The sequence below is a fragment of the Penicillium verrucosum genome (assembly GCF_028828655.1).
Source record: "Penicillium verrucosum strain IBT 35672 chromosome Unknown utg000003l_segment0_segment0, whole genome shotgun sequence".
Lineage (NCBI taxonomy): Eukaryota > Fungi > Ascomycota > Eurotiomycetes > Eurotiales > Aspergillaceae > Penicillium > Penicillium verrucosum.
In genome coordinates, this window is record NW_026643212.1 from 4548509 (window position 1) to 4571087 (window position 22579).

General features: G+C 48.2%; 9 protein-coding genes across 9 annotated transcripts; 3 read left to right on the top strand and 6 right to left on the bottom strand.

The window, feature by feature from the left end:
* Positions 1-178: 178 nt before the first annotated feature.
* Positions 179-2870, bottom strand: N7516_009281 (PPIL4 family peptidylprolyl isomerase; the record flags this gene model as incomplete). Its single annotated transcript, XM_057222000.1, has 6 exons — positions 179-559; positions 617-813; positions 866-1566; positions 1639-1700; positions 2662-2716; positions 2854-2870. 6 exons carry the CDS (start codon positions 2868-2870, stop codon positions 179-181), a joined length of 1413 nt encoding a protein of 470 aa, XP_057072272.1.
* A 1805-nt stretch (positions 2871-4675) lies between these two features.
* On the top strand, positions 4676-5942 carry N7516_009282 (uncharacterized protein; the record flags this gene model as incomplete). The annotated part of the gene is made up of 3 exons (XM_057222001.1): positions 4676-4813; positions 4879-4986; positions 5055-5942. 3 exons carry the CDS (start codon positions 4676-4678, stop codon positions 5940-5942), a joined length of 1134 nt encoding a protein of 377 aa, XP_057072273.1.
* A 2283-nt stretch (positions 5943-8225) lies between these two features.
* N7516_009283 (uncharacterized protein) lies at positions 8226-8752 on the top strand (the record flags this gene model as incomplete). Its single annotated transcript, XM_057222002.1, has 2 exons — positions 8226-8406; positions 8544-8752. 2 exons carry the CDS (start codon positions 8226-8228, stop codon positions 8750-8752), a joined length of 390 nt encoding a protein of 129 aa, XP_057072274.1.
* A 709-nt stretch (positions 8753-9461) lies between these two features.
* Positions 9462-10604, bottom strand: N7516_009284 (40S ribosomal eS24 domain-containing protein; the record flags this gene model as incomplete). The annotated part of the gene is made up of 3 exons (XM_057222003.1): positions 9462-9905; positions 9997-10244; positions 10444-10604. Coding segments are annotated over 3 exons (486 nt in total), but the record flags the coding sequence as incomplete, so codon positions are not given.
* A 199-nt stretch (positions 10605-10803) lies between these two features.
* Positions 10804-12182, top strand: N7516_009285 (protein-lysine N-methyltransferase; the record flags this gene model as incomplete). Its single annotated transcript, XM_057222004.1, has 4 exons — positions 10804-11037; positions 11227-11793; positions 11857-11992; positions 12046-12182. The coding sequence occupies 4 exons, from the start codon at positions 10804-10806 to the stop codon at positions 12180-12182; spliced, it is 1074 nt and encodes a 357-aa protein (XP_057072276.1).
* A 486-nt stretch (positions 12183-12668) lies between these two features.
* Positions 12669-15317, bottom strand: N7516_009286 (uncharacterized protein; the record flags this gene model as incomplete). The annotated part of the gene is made up of 2 exons (XM_057222005.1): positions 12669-14789; positions 15150-15317. 2 exons carry the CDS (start codon positions 15315-15317, stop codon positions 12669-12671), a joined length of 2289 nt encoding a protein of 762 aa, XP_057072277.1.
* Positions 15318-15869: 552 nt separating this feature from the next.
* On the bottom strand, positions 15870-17995 carry N7516_009287 (uncharacterized protein; the record flags this gene model as incomplete). Its single annotated transcript, XM_057222006.1, has 6 exons — positions 15870-16013; positions 16111-16623; positions 16681-16927; positions 16981-17111; positions 17162-17388; positions 17448-17995. The coding sequence occupies 6 exons, from the start codon at positions 17993-17995 to the stop codon at positions 15883-15885; spliced, it is 1797 nt and encodes a 598-aa protein (XP_057072278.1). The 3' UTR covers positions 15870-15882.
* A 1321-nt stretch (positions 17996-19316) lies between these two features.
* N7516_009288 (uncharacterized protein) lies at positions 19317-20199 on the bottom strand (the record flags this gene model as incomplete). The annotated part of the gene is made up of 2 exons (XM_057222007.1): positions 19317-19722; positions 19808-20199. The coding sequence occupies 2 exons, from the start codon at positions 20197-20199 to the stop codon at positions 19317-19319; spliced, it is 798 nt and encodes a 265-aa protein (XP_057072279.1).
* A 1055-nt stretch (positions 20200-21254) lies between these two features.
* Positions 21255-22459, bottom strand: N7516_009289 (J domain-containing protein; the record flags this gene model as incomplete). The annotated part of the gene is made up of 3 exons (XM_057222008.1): positions 21255-21758; positions 21829-22353; positions 22415-22459. The coding sequence occupies 3 exons, from the start codon at positions 22457-22459 to the stop codon at positions 21255-21257; spliced, it is 1074 nt and encodes a 357-aa protein (XP_057072280.1).
* Positions 22460-22579: the final 120 nt, after the last annotated feature.

Sequence of the window (22579 nt, forward strand, 5' to 3'; positions counted from 1 at the left end):
ATACAAGAAAGTGGCTAGCGAGCGCCGAGTGAGACCTGCCCACTGCCCAGTGGTCTCCCAATAGTGAAAGCGGGGCCTTGGCTTGTTGCTATGGTAAGGGGCGAAGTCAAGTGGATAATATGTACTCCGTATGTTTAGAGAACTATTTATTTGACTTAGAATAGGGGATATTTGAATACTATCGTCGGTCACGGTCATTGTACCGGCCTCGTTCTCTCCGTGGATCTCTTCGTGAATCCCGTTGTGGACTCCGACTATAGGATCGACGACGGTACCGATCCCGTCCATCCCGACGGGGGCTTCGACTCCCTCGATCTCGACGAATACGACTGCGATCTGACGGAGCTTCCCGTGGAGCCTCGCGGGGTGGAGCTGGAGCGCCCCTATTCTTGTTCTTGTCAAACATCATCCGATACCTAGCATCATCCTCATCGACAGGTGAATCGTCCAGCTCTCGGTACTGGCGTTTCGCTTCAAGATCTGCAACACCACCAAATCCTCCTCTCTCCCGGCGCTTAGTGACAGTGGAGTTGCGCCAGCTTTCGGATAATTTGGATACCTGGGATACATTAGCATATTGGTCTAGGCAGTAGTGTGGTTGATGAGGGGCTCTTACACTCTGTGAGAAATCCACATGTATCCGGTGGTCATCGATCAAGACACCCTGCATCTTGAAATAGGCCTGTTCACAGTCCTTTTGTTCCTCGAATTCAATAAACGCATATTGTAGACTGTCCCCGGTGCGCTTGTCCCGAATGACTTCGCAAGATAAGATCGTTCCAAAGCGACTGAAAATAAGATTCAGATCCTCATCTAGAATTGGATTAGCACAATCTCACGGGGTCCGTAGGGGAATGCGACAAACCTTGTGTGACCGGATTAAGCTTGCAAACAAAAAGAATATTCTCTGGTGGCTTTACATCGGCGAACGGCAGATCTCCAACCATTTCCAATGTCAAGGCTTGTGCGCGAGCTTCACGCTCGCGACGCAGCTTGTCCATAGCCTCTTCATCCATATCATCGTCCAAGTCCTCATCGTCCGCGATCCTGACCGTGGCCAATTGGGCTTTGGAGGGAACCGGGCTTTCAGGTGGTTCAACCAGATTCAGCGGGTCATCGAAGGGATCGTCAAGGACAGTAGTGTGACGAATGCGAATATCTTTCAACGGTCGACCTCGGTCGTCAATGAAGGATTCATTGATCTTATCCAGGACATCGAAGCCCTCGACAACCTGGCCGAAAATCACGGCCTTGCCATCTAAATAATCCAGATTTTCTCCGAGCGTAATGATGAATTGACTGGCGGCTATCCGTTGGTCGGGGTCGTTCTTGGCCGGTACCGTGGCCATGCTCACTGTGCCGCGTTCCAAGTGTTTCAACTTGCGCGACACCTGGAGCGGAAATGTTCTTTTCGATGGTCCATCCAGCAGACCCCAGACTGAAGATCCTCCATCACTCTCAGGTGCGTCAGGACCGAGCGGATCACCGGTCTGGAAGGTGAAGTTCTTTTGGACGCTGTGGACAGGCGAGAAATTGTAGTACTTGAGCTTGCATAGCTTCAAGAAGCTAAAAGCACACCAAATGAGCTTAGTTTCAGGTTTCAGCAGATTGGGAAAGCCAAGGAATGGAGCCACTCACTTGTCACACGCTTTGGGTGCATCATCGACCAACAGGTCAATTACAATATCGCCCAGGGAGGTCTCTTAAAAGCGCGCTCATGGCGGGGAATCGGGTACGAAATATCAAATTAGGCGCTTGGTCGACACCTTAGAAGACAAACACCGATTTGGTAATAAGAAATAAGAGCCCCGAAGAGAGAGGTAGAGACAGACAGAGACAGACACAGCGACAGAGAGAGACACAGACGAATGTGAAAGTCAGAATATGGAGCTTTGACCAATCACCGCCCGCGGGGATCCCCCAACCGCCGGGAACTGAGCCTCTGTTTCTTTTTCTTTTCTTTTTCTTTTCTTTTTCTTTTCTTCTTCTCTCCCTTTTTCTCTCCCTTTTTTTTTTGACAAAGATTTTCCCACGAATGGGTACTTGCTGCGTAACAACTCTAGGGCTCTCCGGATGATCGACCCGGGAGACTTGTACTACAGTGCTTGTCAATCAAGCTGCATATCTTCCGAATGTCCCCGTTGGACATAATGGATATAACCATACGCTTTTGAGATCGACGTGCAGCGGATCTTATTAAGGGCCTTGATCGACCCTGGGATTCCAAGTTTGAACTGTTTGTGTGCTTATATCCCTCATGCAGCAGCAGGCCCAGCCAAAAGAAGCATCTCTTGGCAGAAATTCGACAGTGGCTGATTGTGACTGGATGCCAAATCCTTGGAGAGAGAACCAAGCCACCCTGTTGTACTGTTTCGCTTTTTCTCTTTCTTTCACTTTCTTTCTCCACTGAGATCATGGTGTCTTGCAGCTTTCCATGGGATGTACACGGTCCTCCTTTTTCTTTTCTTTCTAATCCAGTACCAACTATCCCCCGTGAGCTGTTCCACAACAGAAACGTTGGGAAGGGGAAACGGGCGGCCTCCTGCAGCAGGATCCAACGGGTATCATCATCATCACAGACTAACTTCTTGAAAAAGAGCCACACACGTGGAATAGGATATGATCAATCCTGAATGAGCCTCTTGTCTAGACTTCTCTCACCTTCTCGATTCCAAGCGAAACTCCGGTCAGCCAGGGGTTGCCTCCACCGTATCGTCTGCAACAAAAGCCAGTCTCAATCCCAACATGTGTTCCTGGCAAGTCAACTCAGAGTCAGCTGGCGTAGCCAGGGCTTTCTCCTGACTCTAGAATCGTAATTTTCCCACTTCCCCCGGATGTCGTGCATCGTCAAACCTTGAACTACCGGACATTTGTCTAAATACTTGTGCTAGAGACTCCACGGGGGGATCTAGATTTGTATATTTTGAAACCACGACTTTGATTGCCTTCCCCACTGTTTTGGATTTTTCTTTCTCTGTCTCTCGTGTCCTGACACTGGATGTCTTGAGGTGAGTTAAAATGAGGGTTTACTATATTTACTATACTAATATTGGGGAACCCCCCCCCTTCTTAATTCTTTATACCCCATGTCATACTGTAATGTGAAACCCACTCTCCACATTAGCTCCAAGTAGCAAAGTGTGAACCTTGTATCCCAGAAGTTCATGCATCCCAGTCGGCACTTTTTAGATTCTCCCCCCTTTTTAGCCTTTAGCGTCGATTTGTGATCAAGATCTGATGGATATCAGAATCCATATACTGGGTAAGTACTCTATATCCCCTTCCTCATTTTATGGACTAGATTTGCTCTTTCTCTCCTTTCCCTTTCGAGCTAGCTGCCTACCGGAAGCGCTAAAGAACACTCGGATCGACCCTCCCCATGTCCATGATCAACCTTTTAGATCGTTGATCCCTGGAATTTTTATAGAGCGCGCTTGGCTCGGGGAAGTCAACTCGTGCGCTTGTCAAAGTGACAGGTGTCATAAGAGATATTTTGGCTATATTTTCTTTTCTTTTCTTTTCTTTTTTTCTTTTCTCTTCTCTTTCTCTATTGAGACATTTGAAGCATCCTGAGACAGGTGTTTGTTTTTTTATTCTTCATTATTATATATTATATATTATTTTCTCTCTTCTAAAAGACCGTGCGTTTGCAAGATAACATATGTTCCAGACCTCGACAACCGAGGAAGTTCGGACTATTTTAACCTGCAGCTATACAAAAAACTATTGAGCAAACATTTACGGACATCGGGATAGACTTCCCCGCGGATCGTCAGGTATCTACAAACAGAAGAGCTCGGCAGTTGCCCGTTTGATTTTCTCTAGCTCTTTGGATATATCTTGAGATACACCAGCTTCTCTTGACTTTTAACTTTACTGCCTCTTTTAGACATATAAAAAAAAAGAAAGAAAAAAAAAGAGGCGCCTTCAAATTGACTGAAACACTACCTACCGGAGCCCTCTCTGGCTGGTTCTCGTCATGGCTATCAGGTCATGTCCGTGTGACGTTACCTTGTGAAACCTCTTTTTAAAACGCCGGGGGACAATTTTCTGTTCATATCTGGGGGCAACTGGGGATAACTGGGGATAACCGGGGACAACTAGGGACAATTAGGGCCAACTGGGGGCATCTAGACGGAACTCTGCATATCACTTGGAAATAGAATAATAGAATAGAAACACGAAACACTGATAAAAACAAAACAAAACAATAAGAGAAATAAGAGAAATAAGGAATAGGGAATAAAATCCCAGAAAAAAAAAAAAGAAAAAAAAGAAAAGAAACCCAAGGTCAAGGGTACTTTTGGCCTATGTACTGTGTATGTCTTCTCTTGGGATCTCAACACACAGACAGCATCGATAGAATAATAATAATAAAATATATAGAAAAGAAAAAAAAACAGGGGGGTAAAAATATCGCATCATGTCTATATATTATAAAAAAAGAATATGAAGGCAATCAATCACACCGATTGTTACCAAAACATGGCTTAAATCTAGCCCTATTTCCCAGAGACATCTCTTCCATTTTCCACTTTCTATCTTCTTCTCAACATTGATTTATAGGCATTCACTGTGAACCTTTTCTTTTGCATATTCTAAGGTTCTTCACTTTACTGAACAGTGAATCGGGTTATTGTTCTTTACCAATATCATGGATCACACATACGACAATATGTCTGGACTAGACCAAGCCCGGCATAACTCAACCATTTCTATGGCTCGATCCATGCGAGTGGCCAAGCAGGAACGCAGTCTTGCTGTAGAGAGGGATGAAAAGCCACGGAAACAGAGAAAGCGAGCCCTAGTCGCAGTAAGTTGCTCTCTCTCTCTCTCTCTCATCTTTGATTACCCGGTGATTTTCTAACCCTCTACTAGTGCAATCGATGCCGGAAGAGAAAAATCAAGTGCAACGGTGACCTCAACACTGGCGTGGCTTGCTCTAGCTGTCGTAGTGTTGGAGCTACTGAATGCCAATACATCCGAGTAAGTCCGAGTCCACAATATCCACAGTGAAAGAGTCCCACTAACCTAGGTTTCCTTTTGCTCCCCAGGTCAACTCTTTGGCTCCTGAAGATGCTGCCAGAGAAGCAGCTAGACTCTATGCAACCAAAGGTCAGGGAAGGTCAATTCTCATGGGCTCCCCTCAAATGCGTGCTCCATACCAGCGAGAAGAATATGAACTGGATGTCCAGTCCAACTTCTCACGACCCGCCGGCATGGACCACTCCTATGATGACCACGCAGCCAACTACCAAGGCCAGACATTGCCAGGGTACATGCTGTCTAACAACCAGGGAGCAATGCTCGACTATGGCACCACATGGGGCAACCGGGCCTGGGATCTCAACGGCCGACCCAACGGCGAGTTCTTCGAAGAACAAAGCACCAACATGAACTCTGCATACGGCTTCCTCCTCCCAGGCCAAGCCATGTCAACTGAAATGCCCCAGTCAACAGGAGCAATGACAGCCTACACAGACGCTGTAGACCGCACCCTCCCAACACCCCCAACCTGTCGAAGCCAACCCCAGCAAAACACCAACATCTCCACCCTCCCAGACGGACTCTCAGGGATGACCATAGCCACAGATCCAAAGGGCTGGAACTCACGGTGCGCAACCGGCCCAGACGGACGGACAGTGGCCATGCCCACCGTCCCAAGCAACGGCCACTACAACATCAGCTCCTCATCCTCAACACGCATCAAGTCAACAGACTCAGACAACGGAACACCCGACCTCGTCTTCGGATACATCCCCATGTCCACAGCAGAAGATCCCTCCCCACTCCCCGCAGCAACCTCCTCATCCATGGCCACCTCCGCTGCAAACCCCCTTACCCAGCCCTGGACTCGATCGAGAACCCTCTCGGCGAGTACAACACATCCGGACGCAATTTTCCTCGCGATTCCAGCGCCGGACAGCGTCTGCTCACGCTGACTTCTGACTGCGCCCCTGATGTGTATGGGTATGCGGGCAGTGAGCGTCGGAAATCGAGGGGTCTTGTCGAGGGTGATGTGCGTTGCTCGGCACCTACGCTTGTTAATGGCTTGCCCTATACGCGTGTTCGACATTCGGACTCGGCGGTTGGGTTGCCGTATGGTTTTTTAGCTGATGGCTTGTCGGATTATGGGCGGTCTGTTGATCTTCATCGGTCTCCTATTTCTCCGTTGGGTCATCAGGGTGCATATTGAGTTGACTTTAATCTCTTTTGGTGTTGTTGTACCGAACGAGAGGTATATACATATCCTGACGAATTCTGTCTTCGTTGTTCTCTTTTTTTTTTTCTTCTTCTTTTTTTCCTGGTTGGTCTCTTGCTTGGTTTCTTTCTTTCCCACAAGATACACAAAAGAGATACCCATATCAAGGCCGTTTATGTCTGCCTTTGTTCTGCCTATTTAATGTCTTCTTATGTCTTCTCTCTGTCTTTTGTTTTGCTGTCGATTTGGTATTTTTCTGTTTATTCTGTACTGTTTTGTTTTTATTGATTGCTCGTTTCTGTCGTCTTTGTTGTTCCAAAAGAGAAAAAAATCCAACGGAGGGCCTAGTAGGTGTCCATCCTGTCACACCTGTCCAGATTACTCCCTAATACCCCAGAGTGGCTTTACGCAGTGATTTATATATGTGGGTTCTATGTCTGTTTCAAAAATATGCTTTTCTTTTTTTTCTTTTCATGCCATGTGCGTTTAGTCTTGTGGAATGTCTAATTTTCTATTGTTACTACGAGGAACCCTCCGGTCTGTGATATGTGATATCGGCGTCTTGACTCGGGGAGCATATTAATTCTAGTCTTGTGTCTTCCTGTCATTCTTCAAAGCGTGGAGGGAGTTCCTTATTTACTTTGTATGGTATATCTGAAAGTAATGTCTTTTATCTACTCTATCTATCCTTACTCGAGTATCTATAACTATCCCCATCCAACGCCTAGTATATACAACCTCATAGTTAACGACCATATCCCCCCAGATAATACAGTTACAGTACATATAATAAACTCCATCCCAATGTATCTCCCATCAACTCAACCCCAATAATAAAAAGCACAAACCAGGGCTAACCATGTGCCCTGCACCCCAGCACCAGCACCAGCATTCTCCCCTACTTAACCATAAAGTAGCACACAACTCCGTACATCGGCCTCCCCCTGAACCAGGACGCAGTGATACAACCACCCAACCGGCCATGCCGTATACAACCCTGACATGGACGTGTCCGGATACCCTCGAGAAATCCTACGGTAGTAGGGTAGGTATGTGTCGACATCTACGTTTAGTCAGACGACCAGTATCCTAACTTGAAAAAGTCCACGTGGAATCGGAAGTGGAATGTGGTATTTCCATTTGAGAAATGGATATTTTAAAGGGGGATATTGAGGAAAGGGAAAGGGAACTTCTAGTTCTAGGTTGTGTAATCTATGACATCGTACAAGCGATCCACCCCCCGAGGCATATACTTACACAGCCAAGAGTGGCTGGGTTCAGCTGGGTTCCGTTCAGGGCTTGTTATGTTATATGCTAGATTTGATGATCTAGTCTGGGGAGTTGGTCCCTGCATTGTACTGTACCTGCTGGTTAAAAAGTCGGATGGAGGGACTTGGTTGGCTGTAGACAGACATTATGTCTTTCTGTATACAACTAGATGAAGTACTTCCATTATTGCAAAGTTATTACATTAATTAATTAATTAATCACAAGTGTTGGATTGCTCGGGCAATGATTAGCTGTAACATTTGGCAGGTTAGTATGAATCTTCAATGGCCCAGCATTCAATGGCCCTAAATTAGGGCTTCGGCGTCTTATAACCTTCAAGTGTCTATTCTATGTAACCTAATGCATTGACGGGATGTTTTCCGAGATAAAATCTCGGAAATACAAAAGGAACTTGCTTGCTTAGCATACTTACGCCTACGAAAGTTTTGTTTTCTGAAAACCATCAAGAACCTAGGTGACTGACCCTTCCGAGGAAGATAGAACGACAGTCATTGAAACCACATTTGATTTTATACTCAGAATCACAACTAAGTCTGATGACTTAACCTGCTCTTGAATATTTCAGGTTATCTACAAGAACAGTGTTATACAGCTTTTGTATTAGTTAATGTAGGAGTTGAACAACTAAAACGTAACTACTACATCATGAATAGTTATACCCGTGGATTTTCAGGCACTCCTTGACATCTTCTTTCTTCTTTTCTTCTCAACCCAACTCTTCAAATTCTGCAACATGTCTGTTTCACGACATACTACTTCCGAACTCCCTTACTACTGCAAGGTGGATTCTATCACCGATACCACCATCACCTACCGCATGCTCTTCTTTAAGCCCAATGTCAAGCAAGAATCGAAAAAGTATCAGTCCCGTATTCACGGATGTTGTACGGCTGTTTGGATACTTACTTTGATCGGTGAGTCCTACATCAATTGCGGCAAATTTATGCAAGCTATCTGGAAGATTCGTTGTAACCTCCGGCTGTCTATATCGAAGCTCCCCACGCCTCAGGTACCGTCGGGACTATCGTGTACATCCTACCTTTCTTTATAGTATTCGTGCAAACCTACTGCCTAGCCCGGTATTTCTTGGCATCTATGCGTGAAGGTTGGGAACTGAAAGGTCGTGGTTATGATCTCGCCCTTGGACCAGCACACACATACACATTCGATTCGCCACTAGCGTACAGTGGTCTGAATGTTCCCCTGCCATCGAAGGATTCTAACGATGTCCACGTTTCCGGACACATAGAGAAGGTTTAGAAGGTTTCTCTTGAAGAACAGAGGGAATGGTGAGATAATACTCCACATTTTTGATGCATCTGCTACTGTCGAGATGATGACAATTGAAACCCTCTTCCCCCAAGTTGGAGCGGATACGCAAGACTATCATACCCCTGTCTTCTCAATTCGGATAGAATAGAACAGGTGGCATGGAATGTCGCTGGGTATATATTGGCTTGGCGTATTGTTCTTGGTCCGTATTGAGTACACCGCTGGCTTTACAGATTATCTGCTTGGACGGGGAAGGAATTGGCTGTGATAGAGGTTTTGGGGGATCAGATTGGGCTTTTGGGTCATGGGGGCCAAAGGGCTGTCATGATCATTCACTCTTTAGCTTTGTGTATTTGATATAGTTGCGTTGATATAAGCAATATCAATCGAGTTAGACATGGTTCATTGTGTAAACTATATACTCCGCATTGAAGTATAGAACATGGCTTGATAGACTAAGCCTAGACTACGCCGCAGAGGGTCTTGAGGCTACGGTCTGCAGATCCAACTACACCAGAGGATCCATGGCCCCGTACAAATGTACAAAACATGTGCAAGTACAAGTACAAGTACAGCTACAAGACCGCCAGACCGAGTGAAGAGAAACAAGTAAAATGTAATTTCATCCCGGGCAAACAGCCGAAGCCCGGATTCTCATAAACCCCGGCCGTCTTCACGAAGACTGATGATCCCCTTCCCCAAAAAAAACATACACACAAAGAACCATAACACTGACGCCCTGTTTGTAAATTTCCATGGGGATCGCCAGGTCTTTTTTTTTTCTCTTGGGAATCACCAGCTCCAACAAGCACAGGAAGAAAAAAGAGTATCCGTCCACGATCTTCACCATTCAACGGGCATCATTTTGGATTTTAGTCTGATGTTCGCTGAAAAGGAAGATAAACCACTCCCCCCACACACGACCGACCGCACCCGGGTCCGGACAAACCATAACCAGGTGGGAAACTCCAGAGCCAAAGCCGTCACCGCCATAATCTTTTCCATCGCGCCATGCCGCATCATCGGTCCATGTTGAATCGTGCGAATAGTTACAGATGAGGCGTTTAATCCTTGTTCTTCTTGGGGCCCTTGGTCTTGGCGATACCGCGGAACTTCTTGGAACGGTTCTTCCGTTGCTTGCCTGTAGGAGGGAAAGGGGGTTAGCAAAAAAAAAAAAAGGACATATGTTTCTTGCGATTGATAATCGCAAAGACGAGGAAGAAAAAACATACGCTGCTGGCGGGAAGCCTTCTCGATCTTGCTGGCGGCACCGATACGGACGAGACGGTAGTGGGGCTCGAACTTCTTGAGGGCCTCGGAGGAGTCGTAGACCAGAGCAAAGCCGGTGCTCTTACCACCACCGTACTGTGTGCGGAAACCGAAGACGGAGACCTGGTCCTTGTTGGACTTGTACAGGTCGGCCAGCTTCTCACGGAGCTCGTCCTTGGAGACGTTGGGGCGGTTGGGGTGGAGGACGTCCCTAGATATTCGCGAAAAGATGTCAGATCGATGTTTTCTGGATTTTCGATGCTTGTTTCTGTGTGTGTATTGCGAGTTCCGATTGTATTCGTCCTTCTCTTTCTTGTGCTGGGTGGTTGTCGAATTTCAATGTTGCGCGCCTGCGATGCATTTCCCACACACAGATCCAAAACGAGGGGGAAAATCAGGGGGGTTCTTACACGACCATCTGCTTGCGGGCAAGCAGAGGGTTGCGGATGAACTTGCGAGTCCGCAGAGTGACGGGAGAGTCGGCCATTTTGGTGTGTGCGTTGGATGGAGGAAGTGTCGACGGGGTCTCTGAGGATGTCGAACTTTCAATTTTCGTGTGGTGTGGGCTCGGCTAGGGTAGACGCTAGCCTAAATAGGGTATCTGCCTCAGGCTTTAATGACTAAGGCAATATTCTGCCAGAGGCGGAACGTGTTGATCAGCCCTTGCTTATCTCATTCCTGACTCATCCACTCTTTTCGCCCGGGCTCCAATGATATCTGCCGCATTGATCTCCGATATCAAATTCATTACTATGGTGCATTCAGCAACCATGACCGACTCCATTGACAAATTAGCAGCGCAATATTTCCAGCTGGTCGAGCTGCAGAACTTGGCCCTCCCACCTGGCCCTGTGCTGATTCAGCCAGCCGTGCAAGCAGCCTTGTACGAGCGCATGTTCAACGAAAATGCCGTCTTCCCTATCCCACCAGACAGCTACCGAAGCCGAGTGCTGAAACAGATTCTCTCGCGCATCGAGGAATCAATTACCAACCCCGAGGAGGATGTATGCTTACCCACCTGTTTAAATCCTTTTGTTTTACATGTTGCATTTTGCATTGCATTTGCATTTAAACTTCCTATCTTTTCCTTTTCTATCCTATGTACATCCACCGACACCAATGCAAAACCAAATCCCACTTTTTACATTCCCTGATGTTCCATTTATCTAACCTCTTCCCTCCCACGACCACAGGAGATCAACGACGATCTCATGGAAAGCTGGAGCACCCTAGTCTCCCAGCCGAAACCCTCAGCCCTGCAACAAGCGCAGCAGCTCTCGTTAGTCAAGTACACAGCACCAAAATGCAGTTCCAGCACGGGAACCTGCCCGGAGCGCACTGTGACGACCTCTGAATCCCGCGGCCTGATTCTGTCCGCTGGAACCACCGGAAATAGAACATGGGAGGCTGCTCTGCACCTCGGTTCGTTCCTGGCGTCTGAAGCGGGCGAGGCTCTTGTGCGCGACAAGCGTGTTATCGAACTCGGTGCTGGCACGGGCTTCTTGTCGCTTGTTTGTGCGCGCCATCTTGGAGTGCGCTCTGTTGTTGTTACTGATCGTGAACCGGCGCTTATTGATAATATTCGTGATTGTGTCAGACATAATTTGAATGGGTCCGAGTCTATTCCTATTTATCCTGCTGTTTGGGAGTGGGGGACTCCGTTGGTGAGGGAGGGGGATCTTGCTGGGTTGGGTTCTGATGAGGGTGAGGGTGAAGTGGGGACTGGGCTGAGGTTTGATGTTGCTCTCGGTGCTGATCTGGTAGGTGTTTTTATGGGCTGTTATGTTTACCTGGTTTTCATGTTTTCATGCTTACATGTTTAGATCTATGATACCGATCTTGTTCCCTTACTCCTGTCTACTGTGCGGGATCTTTTCGAGAACTACCACATTAAAGAATTTATCATTGCTGCGACTTTACGCAATGAGCATACCTTCCGCACGTTCTTGAATGCCTGTGGTGAGTTTTGACTTCCATACACAACACAACGTTGATGATTATGACTTATGCAGCGCTAAACAACACAGAAACCAACTCATTCGCTGTTGAAACCCTCCCGTTCGAATCCACACCATCAGAAGACCAGACCGGTTTCTTCCATTCGACCAGCATTCCAATCCGGACGTATCGGATTTCGCGGACGAAATAAGCAGCCACTTGAACTGCGTTTACATCACGAGGTAATGAATATGAATAGAGAATGTGATATCATGCAAATGATGCAAAAGTTAGTGATTGCATAAAACTTGTTGCTACTGTTTATAACTAGCTCTGAGGGAACTCTATGCAAAATTGTTAAACTCGATCTTCTCGATGGGTAAAACTCCAATGGTATTGAGGTACTCAATGAAGTCAAGTCCAAGACACAGGATCCTATCTAGAACATACATTGGGAAAGGACCAAAGAGTGCACATGGTATCATCTAGGTAGGTTAGGAAATGAAAGATGAAAGCATGGGTATCATCGCAACTCGCGCCATTCCAAACCAGGAATCCAAGAAATGCAACAAAACCGTGAGAGCAGTATGCAAAAGTAAAAATAAAGAAATAATAAATGCAAGATTAAAACGAGCGTAGCCGCTAAAGAACCAATGATTAAAGTGCAGGTATTTAAGTTGCGAGGAATCTAGCGATTCTATTCAGCTAGACTCTCTCGCAGCAGGTTTTCGTCTATGCTTTCTGCATGAATTGAGATCGGAGCAGGAGGTGGAGGCCGCAGTCCCATTATCGGACCCTTCTGGTTCACACCTGGGTATCTGAAGCAGAGAGCGAGCGGGTCAATTGGTTTGGGCGTAGGTGTAGGTGTAGATGTAGGAGGTGACGATGCCACAGACGTGGTTGATGAGTTTGTCGGATCTTGCGAGTCATTGTCGGCAGAAACCGGTGCCACGCCCCAGCGGCCTAGGACCCAGCCTCCCATGCGGCGACCTAGCGTCATAGTCTTGCGAGGCCCGAGGGTTGAGGTTGAGCTGGTGCTAGTGCTGTCTGTGGATACTATAGATGCTGTATCGGACTTGGTTGGGTTCCCGGCAGCCATGGAAGCAAGCAATGATTGGGATGTGTGTTCTGAGCTCGCTGCACGATTGGCTGTGATGGCCGGGGCTGAAATCACAGGGGGTGTTGATAGTAGTTCGACACTGGGTGACAAGATGCGTTGAGGAATCCGCATGCCGGGATGCCAGTCGCCCATTCGCTTGTGGCGACTGGTGGGTGTATGAATGTCCATTCCAGCAACGGAGACGGAGAGCAAGCTGTCATGAGAAGAAGATCTGCGCAAGGAGGAAGGCTGTACATGCATGGTAAAAATGTCGTCGGTGGTCGTCAGTGACTCACCCATAGGTGGGAAGTATGCTACCGATGGTGATGGTTCCGATTCTTCTGGGATAGCTGGCTCTCTTGTGGCATTATCGCCCATGTTCGAGAAGTCTTGGCGGCTGTAGAGATCATCTTCATATGCGGATAGTTCGTCGGGTGCATCATGGTGATCAAATCCATCCATTGGCCGGAACGGTATATCAAGACCCTTCAGGTTCCGTGCCTGCATAAAAGGCGAAGAGAACACAGTGCTTTCAGGGCTGGTAGGCTCAGAATAATCGGCGCCACGTTCAACACGATCAAATATCGATGACGTCCGGAACGCGGACCGAGGAGAGCTTGCCAGCGAGTCCGGAGCATGTGATTGTGAGGACCAGCGGCGGGAGGATGAATGCGGTGGGATGGATACCGAGGTCTGCGACAGAATGGTTGACATAGAGGATCCAGATGACTGGGAGCGATGAGGGGCTCTTCGGGGCGATTGTGCCCGTGCCGCAGAGTGCATTGTTACCGAGCTCCCCAAAGCGGGGCGGCGTTTCTTCACGCGACGGCTGAGCGTGCCTTTCTCTTTCTTCGTAGTTGGAGCTGGACTTGGTGTGTGGAAATGATGGTGAATGTGTAATTCCTGAGATATACGTCGTTTTTCCTTCGCTTGTAGCTCCTCACTCAGCGTGGTCGAATGCCTTGGCTCTGTATTGTCCTCCTCATCGATGCCGGCCAGCGGCTGATGAGAGATAACCTGTTCCCGTAAATTCTGTACTTCTTCATTCGAGCTCTGAAGCATGTCACGTAGCTCTATGATCCCGACCTGCAGATTGGCGTTGTCTTGCAATATGTCCTTGACGAAACGAGAGACCACGTTTGTACCACCAGCGTTGCGGTTGAGTTCGGAGGCGGCAGCGGCACCTTTAAGACGGCCCGCTGCATTGTCCAGCTCGCGCTCCACAGCTCTCTTGCGCTCCATGCGTTGGACGATGTCTGTATGTCGATCCCTCTCCTCGCGTGCCTCTTTCTCAATGCGGTCGACTTGATCATGGAGGTCTCGCAGGGTGGCTTCTGCTTGTTTCCACCGTTGGACGGCGGATTTCTCGTCTTCATGCACTGACACAAGGCTCTCTTGAAGCTTAGACTGTTCTGTCTCCATGAGAGCTAGTTGGGCCTCGAGTTCTGCGGCACGCGTTGCAGCCGCTGTCAATCTTCGCAACTCAAACTCGGTACTCTCCAGCGTTCTAGTTAGGGACTTGACATGGTCGTCAGACTCGGCGACCGCTTGATTCAAATTGTCAAGTTGCTCCAATAAATTACGATTCTCTTCGATGATGCGGGCATTTTCTGCTTGGAATTGTTGCTTTTCTCGCTCGAGATCGTCAATGTTGTCGACCAACCGATGACGGTCCTCTTCCGCTTCAGCCATATAACTTTCATGACGGTGGAGCAAGGCCTGTAGGGCAAAAGTCAGTGATGATGCCTCAAAAGATGCTGCCTGAGCAGTATAATCATGAAAGGTAGCCATGACGGACGCCAACACAATGTGAGAGAATAGGAGATCGTGATCTGAGGGAGGCCATCTTCCAAATGAAGTGGGTCGACACAAGGTATGCAGAATGCGCTATCCGGGTGGTATAAATGGGGAGGGCGGGGGTAGAGGAAAAGAAATTAGATACAAAGTGTGCTGTGAGGAATGATAAATTGATGTATCAAACATGCATGGCTCAGCCAGCCGAGGAACAGCTTGGCGTCTTGTTATACCCAACCAACAGCACATCATTTTTGGGCCGCTATATTCGAACAAGATACGTACCTGACCTAGCCTAGCGGCAGTCTCCAGATCCTTCTCCAAGCCCTCGAGAGCTACATTGTTATGCTCTAGTAAAGCACAATCATTGCGGCCACAGCAGCAGCGTAAGGTGGTAGAACCGCTGGAATGGGTAGGGATGCTGAGAATCTCAGCGCTATGTGGAGGATCCATTAAGAATGTGGCCCCTTGGGGAGCTGAGTGTTTGGAAGGACCTGATCATCAGAGAACCTTGCAGCTTCGAGGTATCACAGACTATCAAATATCAGACTCCATTTGATTTGAAGAAAGCGGAGATCTCCGAATTCAGCTGGGATGAGATAAGCCTCCAGGTGTTCGAGGCCTTACCGCTTTGATATTGCTATGTTTCACCGCCTCGAAGTATAGAGATGAAATTGACGTCATACCCTAATTGGACACAACTATCCTATTAGTACGGAGGCAAGGAGCTGAAAGGGTGTTATTATAATAAGTTAGGGAGGAAGATATATTCAAGCCTAATTAGACGAACAAAAATTGGGAACAAGTCACTAGTGAACATTCAAAAGTCCTAACGGATTCATCATTCTGGCTAAGAGATACGTAGAAGTTAATCTGACAAAAAAAGGAAACTGGGGCAAAAAGAAACAGAGAGTCAACAAAGTAGAAGTAAATCAACATGAAACATCGGGGATCGGTAGCTCCTTTCACAGAAAAAGGAACATCAATGAAGAAACGAAAAGATCCTAACCAGCGCCAATCAAAGCAGAATATCATCCCGAATATTAATAAACGCCCCAGCGCCACCGTCTTCACTGATCTCGTTAACCAGTACTTCAGTTTGCTGATATAGCCTTTCCAGTGCAGCAGCAGATGATTTGCCCAATGAGACTATGCAATGCTGTGTTAGCGTTGTTTCTTGCAAGTGCAAATATCAACAAAGAAAATATAAACAAAGAAACAGAATAAATAGACCCAAGTAACATACCAAGAATAGCCGAGTTCAACTCCTCAGCCACAGCCACCCGCCCCTCGGCATCGAGGTAATGGCCATGCACAGACCTTTTCGGATCAGGATAAGCCACCAATGAGAAGATATCATCTAGCAGCTTCTTATCGCCGCCATTCTCATCCGTAGGATAATCAGCACGCAGCTGCTGGCCATATTGCACTGCCTCAGTGAGGAGCTGGTTGAACTGCGCGACGACCTCAGGATCTTCAGTGTCCATGCCGTCCACAGCCCAGTTATCTCCATCCCCGTCGTCGAGCTCCATCTCCTGATCGAAGACGGCGTGCTCGTGCGAGTTGGAGGATGTCGAGTCCCGGCGCTTCGCGGCGGTTGCCGCGGAGAGTTCGTTGGAGCGTCGCATCATTTCGAGGAATTTACGGCAGCGCAGTTTGAAGTGGATTTGTGGGTGGTCTTCTAGGACGTTGGAATAGTAGGCTTTGGTGAGTTTGAGGGCCTTGTCGATGTCGCCATCTAGGATTGCGGAGCGGATTTCTATGGGCTGTCAGTGGGGGCTTGGCGCTGGGAGGAATGTAGAGGTATAAGACTTACTGTTCCGGTTGATGGCTTCGCAGTCTTCCTCGACCTCGTATTTCTTCAGTGTCTCGTTGCGGCCGTTCTGCAGGGCCAGTGTTTCGGTGGCCACCTCTTGTGCGAATGCACGGGCCGTGTCTACGTAACCATCGTGGGCTAGGAACTGCGCAACTAACTCTTGCAAAAGTGTCGACTCGTCCAACGGCGGTTGGAGGCCAGCCGTGGATGTTTCGTTAATCTCTGATAGAACGTTGAATCTCTCTTGCTGGTGAGGATTAGCTTGAAATCTTCCGAGTGTGTAATGCAGACAGCACAAACCTTGACCATGCCATCGATATCAAAAACGAAAGGTTCCTGTCCAAAGTTCGTTTTGAGATGTACTGGCGGGAGTTTCTTCATTCCGACGGACGGGAAAAGGTTCGTACTGCGCAGATCGTGGAACGCATTTCCTGTCAATGTTAGCCTCAGATATGCAACTACGACCCATACAAAAACCTACCCAAGAAAACCCCGTTCTTAGTGAAGAATGCAGATCCGGTAGAGAAATTGACACCACATCCGACTGTATCACCAGCACCAAAAGTCGGTCCATATGCTCGACCTTGTCCTTGACTCTCGCCGAAAAATGACTTTCCGTCATCGCCATGGTAAGCCCATGATTCTGTCTCCCAACCGGGCAGCCTCTCAACAGACGCCTTGGGGCTAGAAAACCCAATACCGATCATGCTAGAAAAAAACAGTCAACTTCGACAATCCAATATCCACCGAGTAGCTGATTCACATACCCCTCCTTCGGCTTCGACTCAATCTTCACTTCAAAGTAATAGATCCCGCACTGCGGCGGCATCGGGTGATCCGCGCGCAAGGCGGCAGCTTCATGGTCATGCTTGTGCATAGGACCAGTGTAGCGCACATCGAAGTTCTCGTTGGACAATTCCAGGCCGGAAAACTTGTCTACAGAACTCCACTGACTGGGCAACGGCATGAGGGGATCGGCCGGGGCGGGCGGTTCTTTCTCTATGATATCATATGTCATGCCGCGGTGCGACGGGGCGATGCGGGGCAAATGGACATTGCTGGACGAGGCGGAGAGAGGAGGATTGGATGTTGCAGATGAGGGGTCTCGTTGTTGGGTAGCGGTCTTAGCGCGGTGAGCAGTCTCGAGACGGGCGATGTAGCGGGAGTTGCGGAGGTAGGATGGGGTGAGGAAGGTCGGGATGTCGGTGAGGCCTAGACCGTGCGGAAACTCGACCGAGCGTAGAAAGCCGGCATATTTACGAGACCAGGGAGGAAGTGACTCTGTTGAACCTGTGTTTCTCCAGGCGGAGTTCATGTGCATGTCTGCGGCATCCACGCCGAACGGAGCCCGGTGGACTCGGCTGTCGGACGGGGGGTAGAAGATTGGGTGGGAGTCGTTAAGGAGATGTGAAAAGGAACTAGAGATTGGGGGAAATGCGTTGCCAGATAATACGGAGGCGTAGGAGGAACGGCGTGGGATGGAGGGGATGCTGGGGTATGAGGTTGGAGCTCGAGCTCCACCGGATGGGGGAAAGGAGCATCGGCCATGATGTTCGCGGGTCGCCCCCCAAATGATGCCATGAAATCAAGGCCACCGTTTTCTGCGTTCGTGTTTGTTTCTGGCTTTTGGCTGGAGATCCACACTTCTGATTTCGTTGATTTCGTTTGACTTGTAAGGTTGAGGGGGTACTGTAAGTGCGTGGTGGTAAGTGTTAACCATTGTAGTAGTCTGAAGTGCGGGTGGAGATAGCAACCTCTCAAGTACGTGGTCGTGTCGAAGTCACTGCCAAAGTGGGCAAAGTGCGTGGTAATAAGATCTGTTTCGGATACAAAAGTGCGTGGAAAGTAAAAAGATAAGTAAAATAATGCGTGGAAACAAGACGTTCACGGTAAGTGTTGCCTGACAGGTCCGAAAGCAGCAGATCTTACCACGTCGCGACCTCACTATTATGTCGAAAGAGTAATACGAAGCCGTGAGATCCAAGATTCTATAATGAAAAAGCTGTGTAGAACCTAGTAATAGCGAAATAACTAGAGAAGAAATCACGAATCCTCTTCAAGCATAGATTGCGGGGAAAACGGAATCCGGATATTACACGGAGTAGGGATAAGAAGGAAAAGAGGGGAGAGAAGAGTATAATGTCACGAGCTGATGTGGACTTGGAAAGGAAAAGCTCGGCTACTGTACTACTAGGAGTCGGGCAGACAAGGACTTTGTTCAGATGTATACTTCCAAGTACTAAGGTACCTGGATAGATCCAAGTATATAGCCCTATACCATCGAGTATAACCAGAACTTGAACGAAATTAACTGCGTTATGCTCCCAGAGCAAAGATCCTTGAGCAGATAGAAACATAGCTGATAAACAGCAAAAGAGAAGATGAAAAGGGCTATGATACAAAACACAAATACCCAGTGAAATAAGCCAGATCCCCGGCTAACAACCCCGTGCACATATAAAATAAACATAAAAAAATAAAAACAAGCCCTTCGTAGAGAAAAGCCATTAGCCATAAACACTTCCCACCGACGCCAAATCCAGATCCGACATAAAACCCAAAGGAAAAGAAACGAAAGTCATGCGAAATCTATAAGTACAGCACGAAACCCACATCCGGACTCGTCACACTCATATTCAAGCTGTCATAGCAATGGCCGGCGACGAGGGCTCCACGAGATGAGAAGCAGGGGTGATATCACCATCTCCAGAGTTGCTCTTCTCACTAGGCACTGCACTGCTGCCATTGGCCGTATCGGTGCCGGGGGCATGGAGTGTGGGCTTGGTATCGCTGTCGCCACTTCGCATCACTGAGACCTGGCCATCGGTCGAGTCATCGGACTTGGACATACTGGGTGTGCGCCAGGATGGGAGTTGCCACATAATGCCGGTGAAGCTGCGTAGCTGTAGGGGTTTACGCTCCCATCTGCGACACGCGGCTCCGGTGCGGTCTAGTGCGCGTAGACCGGCATTGATGGCTCCCGTATTGGCTTTTGGTCCCAGGCGCTGTGCGGCCGGGATTTTCGTAGCATCGCCTTCCTCACTAAGATAGATGATATGTTAGTATTTAATTGATTTTTCTCCTGGCACTGTGATGCTGCATTGGAGCGTGTGTCAGGTTTACTTACAGTCTAGGTTTCTTCTTGGGGCCAGGGCGTCCCCGTGACTTGGCAGTAGGGTCGGTTTGTTCTTTTGTTCTTTTATTGCCAGGCTTGGGACCCGGAACTCCCTTCCGACGCGGTGTATCACCTCCATTTGCCCCTGTGGCGGGTGTAGAAATGGCGTCGGCGTCGGAGCCATTGTCGGCAGAAGATGGACGGACAGGAAGAAGCTCGGCGGATGAAGCTGGTGATGAGTTGTCGTTGGTTTTAATGTTAGTGGTATTATTTTGACTAAGCTTAATCTTAGGGCTGGCGAACTGCTGGAGAGTACCCCCAGATAGCTTGAGAACCACCATCAAGGAGTTGGATGAATTCTTGGCTCCAGCGCGAGAGCGACCATTTGGAGTGGCGGCGGGCATGATGGATGATGATGATGATGATGGGGGTGGTTGGGTATTGCGCGAAGGTACCGGATATGGTTGGATGGTCGAGAGGGGAATTTCTGGTGACGGAAGTGTAGGCAATTCACCGTGACGTGGTGTGTGTCTCTCTCTCTACCGCCCGTCTCTTATAGATGTAGAAGAAGAAGTAGTATGTGTAGTCGATAGCATAGTCCGGAGTGAAGAAGATGGGGGGAAGGGGAAGGGAAAAAGGAAAAGGAAAAAAGGAAAAACAAGGAAGGGGCGAAGTAAAAAAGGGATCGTGGGCCCTCTCATCGTAGAAAAACTCATTCAAGGTGAAGCACAGGGGGATATGTTGAAGGTGTGGACTTCGGCCTTGTACGGTCATTTTCGAATGTTACAAACTTGGGAACTAACGAGGGACCAACGAGGGAGACCTTAATACTGAATTATGACAATACAATACATACAATACCATATTACTGATATACTTCATTTCTTTTTTTTTTTTTCTTCTTCTCTTCTTTCTTTCTCGAACTTCTTGTGTTTAATTTTGAATTGAATACTGAAACATCTTCAACATCTTCAGGGTCATCTAGGTCATCGAGATCATCTGGGTGTAGACAGAAAACCAACAGTCTGACCACCAACCCTAACCCGTTGATGGATCTCATTCCACCCGCTGCATCCCGAAAATAACTTACTGACCGCATGATGTCGAGAGAGATATGCTCTTTTTTTTTTTTCTTCTTTTAAGTCTTTTACAAATAGAGAATCCTCACATCTCTTTGAGATCAAGTCCAGGTGGACCCATTCTCAATAGATCTGGTGAGAGTATCACGAGTCTTCAATGTTCTCACAAAGCCCCTTACAAAGTACGGAAACTTCGATTAGTCCACGGGTGAACCAAAAGAATTCCCAAATTACGCGACTGCCAAGGGATCGTCCAGAATAAAGCACAAAATAAACTATACATTTTGTCGATTTACGAAGAATTCATGGATACAATATCATGAAAAGAATGTAAAATATACATCTAACCTCTAGTTTCAAGTCTACACCTGAAAATCCAATCAATCGTGCTTACTATCACTCTCGGCCTTGCGGCGTTCAACCACTTGTGCCACAGCACGTTGCACCTCAGGACTGGATCGTACCCCGCCGAGAATCAGCCCTTCCTTCATACCCCGCCGGAGTGTTGATACACTCTCACGGTCACCACGGAAAGGTGCCAGACCCATCTGCAGCGTCCGCGTCGCCTCCATATCCGTACTGCGCGTCAACTGGATCAACTCGCCGATCCGTTGCACAGTCTGCGGCGATATCTTATCGGTCCCATTCCCATTCCCGGCAACTTTGGCGGTGGGCGGTGCGGCTTGTGAGATGAAAATGTGCAACATGATGGAGGCGCGGCGTGCTAGCGTCAGGATCTGGAAGGGGAGGAGGTAGAATGAATTTTTAGGGAGCCAAGCTTGTAGCGTCATAGGAAGGTATGTGGTAGGCATGAACACAGCCTGCGGGTGCGTAATCAAGCCGAGTTCGAGGGTCAGCATTGCGGCGAACGTGTAGAACCGCCACTAACAACGGAGTCAGCTTATGCAATTGAAACAATTGAAACTCTTCCAGTAATTTATATTGTGCACTCACGTAACGACCCCAATTCGCCCACCATAGCCAGTTAAGCACAAGCATTGTGATAAACCCGCCGATATACTGCGGGACAATCGACTTGACCAACGAAGTCATCAGGAAGTCGCGCATGGTTTTCTGCTCGCCCCATCCGAGCATAGCTGTCCCGAACCGGTCATACGCAAATCGCTTCACTGGGTCCACCAAGGTTTCCTGCGCCTGTCGAAGGTACAGGAAGTAAGCATCGGACCCGCTGTCCAGCCCGACTTTATCGGGGTGATATTGAGCTGCGAGCCGGCGGAATCGCGACTTGATTGCGCGTTCATCGGCAAATGGAGATACACCTAGTGCTTGGTAGTAATCGCCTGCCAGCTGGACCTGGTAGAAGGTCTCGTAAAGCGTGTAGAGGAGGTAGCTGGTGATCACGAAGATGAAGATACGGCGACGATGGCGCTCATACCGCGGGGTCTGAGGGAGTGGCTTGGGTTCGCCCGCGCGTATGGTTATTCCATAGTAGACACTTTGTAGGAATGATGTGGCATACTGTCATTCGTATCAGCTTTCATTCCACGTGTTGTATAGCTCCGCATCGCGCTCCACTCACATTGGGGAGAAAAGCCCATCCGAAGAAAGGCAAAAGCGACGCCATGTCGAGTAAATCAATATCAACTGGATAATCCCAGCTGCACCATAGCAAACAAAAAAACCAGAAAGATAAAAGATAGATCGTCTAAGCGCCACTTGGCGTTTACAACAATAAGACCCCCAA